The sequence below is a fragment of the Ipomoea nil genome, unplaced genomic scaffold, assembly GCF_001879475.1.
Source record: "Ipomoea nil cultivar Tokyo-kokei standard unplaced genomic scaffold, Asagao_1.1 scaffold0146, whole genome shotgun sequence".
Lineage (NCBI taxonomy): Eukaryota > Viridiplantae > Streptophyta > Magnoliopsida > Solanales > Convolvulaceae > Ipomoea > Ipomoea nil.
The window spans coordinates 870,811-882,682 of NW_017616574.1; the positions used below are offsets into that span (position 1 = coordinate 870,811).

General features: G+C 36.1%; 3 protein-coding genes across 3 annotated transcripts; all 3 read right to left on the bottom strand.

Annotated features, from left to right (window-relative positions):
* Window positions 1-4,737: 4,737 nt before the first annotated feature.
* On the bottom strand, window positions 4,738-6,010 carry LOC109173871 (protein SLOW GREEN 1, chloroplastic-like). Its single transcript, XM_019323212.1, has 2 exons — window positions 6,000-6,010; window positions 4,738-5,567 (listed from the first exon to the last, which is right to left on the bottom strand). The coding sequence occupies exons 1-2, from the start codon at window positions 6,008-6,010 to the stop codon at window positions 4,826-4,828; spliced, it is 753 nt and encodes a 250-aa protein (XP_019178757.1). The 3' UTR covers window positions 4,738-4,825.
* Window positions 6,011-7,040: 1,030 nt separating this feature from the next.
* On the bottom strand, window positions 7,041-8,340 carry LOC109174552 (chitinase 2-like). Its single transcript, XM_019323767.1, has 2 exons — window positions 8,184-8,340; window positions 7,041-7,969 (listed from the first exon to the last, which is right to left on the bottom strand). The coding sequence occupies exons 1-2, from the start codon at window positions 8,257-8,259 to the stop codon at window positions 7,131-7,133; spliced, it is 915 nt and encodes a 304-aa protein (XP_019179312.1). The 5' UTR covers window positions 8,260-8,340; the 3' UTR covers window positions 7,041-7,130.
* Window positions 8,341-10,556: 2,216 nt separating this feature from the next.
* On the bottom strand, window positions 10,557-11,603 carry LOC109173878. Its single transcript, XM_019323222.1, has one exon. It carries the CDS (start codon window positions 11,601-11,603, stop codon window positions 10,557-10,559), a length of 1,047 nt encoding a protein of 348 aa, XP_019178767.1.
* Window positions 11,604-11,872: the final 269 nt, after the last annotated feature.

Consider the following 11,872-nt stretch of genomic DNA (forward strand, 5'->3'; position numbering starts at 1 on the left):
TTGTAAAAAAAGATACTTACGTTTTCATGAGTGCAACACCAAGATATGATTCCACAGAGAGAACAGGAAGAAGACGGAAACAATGCAAAAGGAAAAATTATGATTCCAAACTCACCAATCCATTGTATTTATAGGTAGAAAATATGAGAAGTATAAACTTGTATAATTTTTCAAAAAGGAAAGGTGTAATTATGTAATATTATCAATTAATAAATTTTAATTAATTTCCATTTTACATTTGCTTACCAAATAAGTTTTACTACAAAAGTTTGAGCGGGAAAATGAAATAGGAGGATTTTGTTTTTATATATATATATAGATATATAGATATATAGATATAGATATAGAATATAAATATAGATATGGATATAGATTAGAGGTGGATAATAATAACTATAACGCAATTAATATACACCAATCAATGAAAATGCTCAATTATATATATATATATATATATATATATATATATATATATATATATATATAAACATAATAAGCTTCAATCCAAGTTATGTCCCTGGTTTTATGTCCGTTTTTTTTGTTAACTTTTTTTGTACCTTATGCTATAAATGTTGTACTACATAATTATTTGGACAAAAATATCCCTGCCGTTATAACTTCTGTTATCTTTCACATTATTATTACCATGCACATGCATACACAATATCTTTTTCTTACATTCTTCAATTGGTAAGATTGATTTTATTTCGATTTAATTAAATGTTACCATAGTTATATTTAGTAATATATTATTTATATAATTCTTACTTCATTAATATTAATATGAATTCTACAATTATATATATATATATATATATATATATATATATATATATATATATATATATATATATATATATATATAGGGAAAATCAACGATTTGGTCCCTCAATTGTTAGCGAAATATCAATGTAGTCCCTTAATCGCGAAATCATCGATTTAGTCCCTGGAAATAACTGTTTTATCAAACTTTTCTCAGCTGACCTTGTTCCTGGAAAGCCTGAAAAATCTCTCTGCAGAATTGATAAAATCAAGCTTTTCTCAGCTGGCCCCCTTGGACTTGTGCAAGTGGTCTGTGGTGATTGCAATTGTAATTGCAGTGCCTAAGTGGATTGTCAATGTAGTGTTCAATCCATTCTTCTGGATGTATTTTAGCTGGAGTTGGCTGTTCTGGCCATGGATGGTGGCGATTGGGATTGCAGCATACGGGTTTTATTGCCTTAAAAACATTTGCGCGGTGATACCAATGTGTTTGAGAAACTTGCCATTGTTACTTCGGCATTTACTTGGCTGACATTAGTCCCACCTGCTCACTTCAATGGATTTCTCGAAGGATGGTCATTCGTGTTCTTTTTCGTATACCATTACTTCTTTTTCTTCAATGTGAGTGTTCGGAAGCGTCTATATGGTGATTTCTTCCCAAGAGAGCACGATCCCAAGTGGGATATTAACCTTCCTAATTTTCAGAAGCTATTATTCTGTGCGGGGTTGCAGTTGGGCATTGGATTGCAGCATTTGAAGGACCGGAATTGCATCTCATTCCCGGTGGCTGGAGCAATGCCGGTGTCTGGGCTTTGATCATCATGACACTATTCATGCATCGGATGAAGAATATGGGGTGAAAATACCAAATTGCCCATGGCAAATCGGAGCTCTCGCCGGATTTTCAACGGGGAACAGTCGGAGGGGCCAAATCAACTAAAAACAGTTATTTCCAGGGACTAAATCGATGATTTTGCGATTAAGGGACTACATTGATATTTCGCTAACAATTGAGGGACCAAATTGTTGATTTTCCCATATATATATATATATATATATATATATATATATTACATGATAATAATCAAAACACGTGGGTACTTGATCATGGCACTCCATTTTTAGCTAATTTGACTGTGACTTTAATTAATCACCATAATTGAGGAGTTGATCTTTTCAATTTAACAATAAGTCAATCTATATTTTTTTTTTTTAAATGGAGTTGAGGTGGGGGAGCAGAGATAAATACAGCAAAGTGGTTCAGGCAATAATGTCCACAAAGATAAATAAATCATCTTGTGCTCAATTAGATTTTGACCTACCAAATGTGCTCATTAATAAATGATCAATACTAATGTGATATGTTGTGACTTGTAATTGATTCAGGAAAAAAAAAAAAAAAAAAAAAAGTGACAAGATCAAGCGTTTATCACACTGTGCTAAAAGTTACAGTTAGTAGCTAAAGAGAAATAAATTATTCCTTTATACTTGTGTAGCAGTCTGCCACGTTTGATGGTTCTAATACCAGTTGCTAAATTTAGTGCTTATCATTAGGTCAAAGGCTATAACTAATAGTGAACGCTAAATTTTATTTCCTTATACTTGTGTAGGAGTCCGCCAAGTTTGATGGTTCTGATACTAGTTGCTAAATTAAGTGCTTATCATTATTCATTAGGCCAAAGGCTATAACTAATAGTGAACACTAAATTTTATTTCCTTATACTTGCTTAACAGTCCGCCAGGTTAGATAACAAGAAGCTGGACTCGGCCCTTCCAAACCTCCCCAACAAAGCGTTTCACACGAGAATTTTACTCGTAAAAAGTAGACACTTATCATTTTTGTTGATGAATAAATTAAAGAAAAGTGTGGTTGGGCATCAAGATCTTGATAACTTGACCCCAATCTAACCTCTGCACTTTCCATATCAATTAAAGGACTTAGTGACAGAATTGAAGGCCAAGTGAAGAAGCTCACCATCATCAATCACTGTCTTTTCTTCTTATCTTTTTCTTTATTTTGCTGGGAGTTGAAACCGGTCGAGTGATGGAGAAAGAAGTGATATAAAAGGGGGGGCCTTTTTCTAAAGCTAGCTAGAGATCAAAGGAGATAACCTGCACTTCAGTCAATTTCAGTTGTCACATTTTTATTATCTTTTTACTCTTTTTTTTTTTTTTTATAATTCCAAGTGAATAATATAGAACTAAATAAAAGGCTTATGGTGGGTTGAAAGTTGGAGATTAGCTCAATTGTGGGTCAACTCTAGATTTCCATTTTTGTATGTCGTTGGTTAGGTTCAGTGATGATGGATCAGATTGCAGGTTCTTTGTGCCAAGATTTTGGTATCCACCACCACTATGAGACTAATCTAATTTATCTGTAACGAGTAAGAGCTAGTGACAAAACATTCTGCTTTTTATGACCATATAAAATGAAGAGGCTACAAATGTTTGAGGGTAACGGATCGGAACAGAGTGGAGCAGCGCAGTTTGAAGTAGGGGTAATATTATTGTAGATGTAGCATGAGTATAGGGTTATATATAAGCTAAGTATTGATACTATAACTCTAGGAATATATTGTCATCATATCATATTAAAGGAACTGTTTCGATCTAGGCATACTGCCCAACCACGTACATCCTTGTGCTCTCCTTTATCTTTCTATTTTGAATTCTTAATCATGTCATCGATACACAACACATTTTTTTATGAGTTTTAAAGTAGTTGCAAACTGCATTTTTAAGACTTGCCACCATTTCATCAACACCTCCACCATATGTTTTTTTTTTTTTTTTTTTTTGGATATTTCAGATTTATGCTCAGAAATATCTTTCTTTATGGTGGGTTTGAAGCATGGGCTTTAGCTTTTTATGGCATCTCCATACTTCTATGCTCTATTCATTGCCTAATACACACAGGCACAGAGCAGTGAGCAGCTTTGACTCTTGATAAATTTAAAGTAGATGCAGAGGCCTCCAAAATCCAAATTATTATTATTATTATTATTATTATTGTTGTTGTTGGTAAAATTTCATTTAAATTTTTTTTCTTTTTAATACTGAAACTTCAATTGTCAAGTGTTTATGATGTGCTGCCATGAATTATATATGAATATATCCTCCAGGCAGGGACAAAAGTAGTTGCTTCAAAGATTTATACACAATACATGAGCTGAGCTATATGTGTTGGTTTACTTTGAATTTAATTTAACACTTCAAATGATTCGATTTGCATGTTAAGTTATTAGTCTCGAGTTTGGACGATGAGTTAGCTTAGTGCGCATTTGTGTAGGGACTAATATTGTATATATGTTGGGACATGAGTCTCGAGTTTGGACGATGAGCTAGCTTAGTGCACATTGGTGGGCTAGCAGAGGAAGTAGTGCAACTAGAGAGGCAATGGGCATGGCCTAAGAGGGAAGATCTAGTACAAGGGACTCAATTGTCCCGACTAGAAAGAGTATTTTGACTGAGAATAAAGAAACAATCTAATTAGGAATCGACATGTCTCGTTTGAGTATAAACTATAAAGCAATTACTCCGTGTATCATTTTAAGATACTTGTTAATTTGTCATAATTAATTAACTAGAACTTATAAATTTATAGGGAAAATCAACGATTTGGTCACTCAATTGTTAGCGAAATATCAATGTAGTCCCTTAATCGCTAAATCATCGATTTAGTCTCTGGAAATAACTGTTTTTAGTTGATTTGCCCCCTCCGACCGTTTCCCGTTGAGAATCCGGCGAATGCTCCGATTTGGCATGGATAAGTTTGTCATTTCACATTTTGGTCCTATTCTTTTTGCCCTATTTAATTGATTTAGTCTTCTTCTTCTTCAACGATACAAGAGATTGAACAGAGAGCAGGTTTGAAGAGATTGAACAGAGAGAGTAGTACTCTACAATATGAAACCATAGAGAGTAGTACTATCACATATGCAAAACAATATATGTAAAGTATATGTTTGTCAATAACTCAACAGAGAAACTGCAGCATACCGCATCCCACAATAGGAACAGCTCAAACAGGCCAATTTGGGGCTCTGAATTAAACCGAAGCTTTTCATTTCTTGGACATTGCTATTTCGTTCTCCATTTTCTGTGCAAAAACCTTTGTTGCAATCATAGTTTCATCAAAGTATGTTGCATAAGGATGGCCCTTGGGCACCAATCTCCGGAACTTCTCGAAGTTCTTCTCAGCTTCATTGTTTTTCCTCAATAATGTGTATATGATCCCTTGGCATATGTATGGTCTAAAGTCCCTGGGCTCCTCCTTCACCAATTCCTGATAAACCTTCAAAGCCTCATCATGTTTTCCTTCAATCGCCCGAATTTGCGCCTCCAAAAGCTTGAAATCCCTAAATTCTGCCTTCTTGCCTTGCTTCTTACACAGCTTCATCATCCCCTCCTCGATTCTTTTCTCGATTTCCTTCAAATCCTGGGTCGATTTGGACTCGGATGCAGCCATTACCAGTCCGTGATAAGCCTCAACCCTAAAAGGGTCCTTTGCCAGAATCTCATTGAATCCATTTTTCGCCGTTTCCACCTCTCCACTGTAAGCATACAAATGGGACTTCAGCAACAGCCACTCCGTATCGCTCTGGTCAATCTCCATCAATCGATCGATAATGCCAATAGCTTCTGCAATTTTCCGGCTCTGGATCTTCATCTCCATCAAACTCATTAACGCTCCAACATCGTTTGGATTCAATAGCAAATTCTCTTCCAGAACTCTCTCTTTATCCTCGTCGGAAAACGCGGTCTCCACGGCGGCCGGGGCTGAAACGGGGGCTCCAGAACTCTCTCTTCTTCAAATCTGCTCTCTGTTCAATCTCTTCAAATCTGCTCTCTGTTCAATCTCTTCAAACCTGCTCTCTATTCAATTTCTTGTATCGTTGAAGAAGAAGAAGACTAAACCAATTAAATAGGACAAAAAGAATAGGACCAAAATGTGAAATGACAAACTTACCCATGTCAAATCGGAGCATTCGCCGGATTCTCAACGGAAAACGGTCGGAGGGGGCAAATCAACTAAAAACAGTTATTTCCAGGGACTAATTCGATGATTTAGCGATTAAGGGATTACATTGATATTTCGCTAATAATTGAGGGACCAAATTGTTGATTTTCCCTAAATTTATAATAAACTACTTTGAATTCATAACTTGTTAACATATTTTTCAACTCTTAATTTAATCTCGAAGCAGAACTAATTACTTAGTTACGTACCTACTTACCTATAGTCCATTAGTCGAGAACTCATAATCAACAAAATAAAAATAAAAATAGAAATGGTTAAATAGGCTCTCAAACTTTTTCTGAAAAGTCAATTATGCCTTAAATATTTTAAAATTGTAATTAAACTCATCAACATTGTATTTTGGTGCAATGAAGTCCAAAAATCGATTAGTGACCTATGATAGCAGATAACTATGATTTCGGCAACATCTTAGCTCAAATTCTAACAAAAAAAGGATAGGTGACAGGCGAACGGTCACTGGTCGCGGGGAAGGAAGGCGACCCAGTGTTGCCTTCTCAGATCACCGGAGAAGGCGACTCTAACCGGATTTTGGGCTTCATTGCACCAAATACAATGTTGATGGTTTAATTGTAACTTTAAAATATTTAAAGACGGCAATTTATATCGTGCACCAGGGCACGCATTGCATTGTGCGCCCTAATGTAAAACGACGTCGTTTCAGATTTTTTATTTTTATTTTATTGAAATTTCGCTACCCTGTGTTGGCGGTTAATTTTCTTTTAAAAAAAAATCTCATGTTCAAAAATGTACATAATTTTATACTGAAATACACATAATTGTATACATGAATGTACATAATTGTATAACAAAATACACATACTTTAAAAAAAAAAAAAAAGATAATACACATAATCTAACATAATACATAATATACATCAACTTTTAACATAATAAACATAAATTCTTAACATAATACACATAAATTTCCTGTTTCGGATGTACATAATTGTATTAAAAAAATGTACATAATTGTATTAAAAAATGTACATAATTGTATAAAAAAATGTACATAATTATATAAACAAATACACATAATTGTAAACAAATACACATAATCAAATCAACTCCCTACATAACTCATCAAAACGATGTTGTTTTGGGAAGCGCGGGATGCACAGTACTATGTGCGCCGTGGTACATGATATAACGATTGTTTAAAGACCTAACTAACTTTTTAGGTAAAGTTGAATGGCACAAAATAAAATCTTACATTATTAAAGTAACTAAGGTTCATGTATGATCATTTACACATATGTTTCTTGTTATTAACAAACTTCAAATCTTTTTTTTTTTTTTCAGGAACTCCTGTAATACCCATTGCAGTGATTCATTTGACCAACAAATCTTGAGATTTCTTCTCATTTCTAAACCCAAACTGGGCAGATTCATCTGCGCACCAGACAAAGATTCCACCAAGTTTCCCTTTCCCTTTCAGCTCACGGCAAGCGTCAAAGAATCCATCGCCGGGACCCAATCCGCCGCCGCCTTTGTTCACAAAGCTCGCCAGAAGCTGCCCGCCGTCATACTTGGAAGATTGTTCTTCAAATCTGCCCACAAATTCCGCTACGCTCAGCTTCTCGTACGCGTAGAATTGGAAGTTCACGTAGTCAATCACGCCGCCGTATTTCCTCCACAGCGCCCGGTAATTTCCGGCCACTTCGCCGCCGTCGTCCTCGAACGGCGCAATCGACGCGAAGGAGATCGCGCCGCTCTTCTTCAGCTGCGTGACGAGTTCTCCGATGCACTCCGCGAACTCCTCCGGCGTCGATTTGAAGTGCTCGTAGTCGATGTCGATTCCGTCCGCGTTGTACTCCTCGATCACGGCGGTCAGGGAAGAAACGGCGTTTTTCAGCCACGACGCGGTGGAGGTGGGGGCGAAGTAGGCTTTTTGGTGCTTCGTGACGGTGTCGCCGCCGAGGCTGATCGCGACTTTGACGTTGCCGTGATGCAACTTTATGGCGGAGATGTCTCTGGGGCTTAGGTGGTTGGTTTCCCAGAAAACGTTAAACTTGCCATCGGTCGGAGATGGTTTGCCGCCGGTGGTGTAATCTATGGCGAATGCTAGGATAAAGTGGAACTCAACCCCGGGGTTTATCGGCACGTCCGACAGCCTCACGGCGGCGGATTCCGCCCCGATGTACTCCCGGAAAAGCTTCGAATTCCCGGCTACAATCAAAGATCAAAAGTGAAAATATTTTTGTCACTTTCAAAGTGTGAAATTAATTGTGTCATTTATATAAAGTACTCCTAAATCATATTGTATCAAATATTATGTAAATAATGCTATACTATATAATAATTAGAGTGACGTATAAATACTTTGTTACCTAGCTAATTAGTAATAATGAAAATTCTGAGTTGAAGATATAACTTTTTTTACCATAGGTGGTGGAGGAGGATAAAGAGAGAGCAAAGAAGATGAGTAGTTGGAGGGTAATGAAGAACTGAATATTCATGTTTGCTTCAACTCCAAGCTGTGATTATGAGTATATATTACTTTCCACTAGGCACAACTACTTGGTCATGAGCTTATTTATAACTGAATCATTAAAAAAGAAAGAGTAATATTACAAGCGGGTAAGAGAGAATTTCATAATAATAATATATTTCACACTTTTTAAAAGGTGAAAACATCAAACGTATATATGGAATATATACTAATCCCCTCATACATACTCTTTGGGAGTTTCGAAGTTTTAGAATAGAATAGTGCTGATCTCCTCCGATCCCATCTTTTTCCAAATACACTTTGAGTTCATTAACTATTTTAATTTGAATATATAACTATATAAAATTTATCTCTTCGTCCGGGAAAGTTTAAATCCATTCTCACTCTATTAAAATGGTTAGTAGACCTAACTCAAAATAATTCATCAACAAAATAGTCACTTAGAGGTCAATTTTTCAACATAAGTGCAAATGGCTAATATCTTACATTATTGTTGAATTTCATCATCATCATCATCATCCTGCTCCTTGTTGTTGTTGTTGTTGTTGTTATTATTATTATTAGGGAAAATGGCACTTTTTCCCCCTGAGTTATTATCAGGGGGAAAAACAGCCACTTAAATAATTCAGGGGGAGAAAGTGCTATAAGTATATAACTTAGGGGGAAGAAGTGTCATTTTCCCTTATTATTATTATTATTATTTCCAAAAGGATAGGGATACTTCAAGTCATGCAGGGCATTAGAGGGAATTCTTGTTGTAACTTGTACGTAAGTACTAAATAGCGTTAGATACAAAGAGATAAATAAATTATATATATATGCCTTGGGCCAGGCGTATTGTTCTTATTGCCCTAGGAGCATTTCCTCGGATTACTGTGGTCATAAACAGGACAAAATTCAAATCTATGAAATTATAATTAACATGGCAAATTATGCTATGCGCACGTGCGCACCTTGCAAGGTGCGCACGGCGCTAAAACGGCGTCGTTTTCATGGAAAACGACGCTGTTTTAATTATAAAAAAAAAAATTGTTCGAAACGCCGTTAACGGCATATTCGTTATGAAATTATGAATATACAGTTATGACATTATGAATGTACAGTTATAGAATTATGAATGTATAGTTATGGAATTATGACCTTACAATTATGAACATAGAGCTTCGAAAATTATGAATGTTCGGTATGGAATTATGAATATACAGTATGGAATTATGAATGTACAGTTATGGAATTATGAATGTACAGTTATGGAATTATGAATGTACAGTTATGAAATTATGAACATAGAACTCTGACATTATGAACTTACAATTATGAACATAGAGCTTCGAAAATTATGAATTTACAGTTATTGAATTATGAATGTACAGTTACGGAATTATGAATGTACAGTTATAGAATTATGAATGTACAGTTATGGAATTATGAATGTACAGTTATGAAATTATAAACACAAAGTTGTGAATATATGCTCCTATAACAAAGCGGTCTGAAATTAAATTTAAAAAAAAAAAAAAAAAAAAGGGAAGATAACGGTGCCTGACGGCACCGTTATCCGTGCGCATGAAGCACGCTGGGCACGAGCCCACAGCATAACTATCCAATTAACATACATACATATATACATATATAACCGGGCCTCAAAATAAATTGTCTAATGAGTGAAGCTAGGTATAATTCTCATATCTAAATGATCATGAATTCGATTCTTGTCAACAAGTACTCTCTTAGTTGAGTTCAATTTTTAATTTTTTTTTTTGAAAATTATATAAAATATTGTGGTAATATTTTTTTAATTTTTAATTTTATTTTTGCTTAATTTAGTAAGTGTGGATGGGCTCTGTGGGACGGAACAATAGATTCTAGTGTTCATGAAAAATAGAGAAGGTACTAGAAAATTGTGGATTTTTGCAATGGGTACTATTATTCAACAATCGGCAGTTGTCGTGGCTACAATCTTAATCTAAGTTGCATAGGATTACTAAGTGAAATACGTCCAAACATCTTTGGTGGAATCTGTAAGTCTGTAACATGAAGAATCTTGGAGCACCAATACAACATTTTTTAGATGAAACTATAATTTAAACAAAGAAATGCGTCTACCCTCTAGTAAGTTTACCAATATAATATGAAAACTGAGACAAAGATTGTACAAAATTTTGTCTCATATATATAGGAGAAATGGCAAATTATACCATGGACCAGGGTGGTCTACCTTGTATTGTAGACCCTAATTCAAAAATAACACTCAGATTTTATATTTTTTTTTTTTTTTTTTTTTGGTACGAACAACTTAATTCATTATATCATCAGACAAGTTACAAGAAAAAACGGTGGCACATCAAACCACCACCCACAATCTGGCATAGAAACAGCCGCCCTGGCTAGAGTATGGGCTACCTGATTCGCAGATCGTTTTATAAACCGGAATTCGACATCATTAATGGAAGATGCCAATTCTTTAATATCTCCTACCAAAAACCCAAACGAAGAGAAAAATGATTCACTATGAATAGCATTACAAAGCAGTTGTGAATATGTTTCGGCCTCCACATTACCCATACCCGTATCCTTCAGCCAACTCAGTGCCTCTCGCATACACATGGCCTCGGCCTCTCTAGCTCGAAAAAGCCCCATCATCCTTCCATTCTTGGCAGCCCGAAATCTACCATCATCATCTCTTAACACCCATCCGAACCCCACTCTACCATGCTGCTTATCAACTGAAGCATCCGTATTCAACTTGAGCCTTCCCCTTCTCGGCCTCTCCCACCGCCCCAATGTCCCCCCAGTCTGCTGTCCGCCATCTACACACTGTGCCGCACCCCAATTCTCCCAAAACACCATGGTACGCCGCAACATCAACTCCAGGTCCCAAGATTGAGCATTCCAAACCACGTCATTCCTGGCCGTCCACAAACCCCAACACAACATCAATAACTTGGACATTTGGTCATGTGACAACACTGCAATGCAATTAAAGAGCCACTCACCCACAGTATCTCCAGCGACATGGGTGATCAGAAGCCCCAGTTTCCTCCGCGCCACAAGAGCCTCACGGCAAGCAACAAATAAATGATGCGCACTCTCACTCTCTTCCCTGCACATGTGGCATATAATATTACAATCAACATGTCGTGTTAACAGTGCATCACGAGTTGGTAAATATGAAGCTGCCAACTGCCAATCAACATGTCGTGTTAACAGTGCATCACGAGTTGGTAAATATGAAGCTGCCAACTGCCAACCGAACATTCTAACTTTAGGTGGAACACTAAGATTCCAGATTGAAGCCCATGGCCTCGTGTCCGTAGCTTGGGAAGAAAGATGTCTATAACAAGATTTCATCGTAAAAACGCCTTTACTATCCCATTGCCACACCCAAGTATCCGGTGTACATAATTATAGTTGACATATTTTGTATCTGCAGTTGATAGTTTTTGTACATGTAGCTATCATATTATGTGTCAATAATTATCAAGTCAAATTTTGTATCTATAGTTGACACATTATGCACCTGCAATTGATAGTTTTGTACCTGTAGTTATAACTATATTATGTGTCAGCAATTATCAAGTTATTTGTTTACATGTACAAACTCTTAACTGTAGGTACAA

What these genes read in the sequence shown, in the direction of transcription:
- LOC109174552 (XM_019323767.1), bottom strand. Translation starts at nt 8,259, where the DNA reads ATGAATATTCAGTTCTTCATTACCCTCCAACTACTCATCTTCTTTGCT. An exon ending in ATCCTCCTCCACCACCTATG is followed by an intron (nt 7,970 to 8,183) that starts GTAAAAAAAGTT and finishes CTTTGATTGTAG; the next exon opens with CCGGGAATTCGAAGCTTTTC.
- LOC109173878 (XM_019323222.1), bottom strand. Translation starts at nt 11,603, where the DNA reads ATGAAATCTTGTTATAGACATCTTTCTTCCCAAGCTACGGACACGAGG.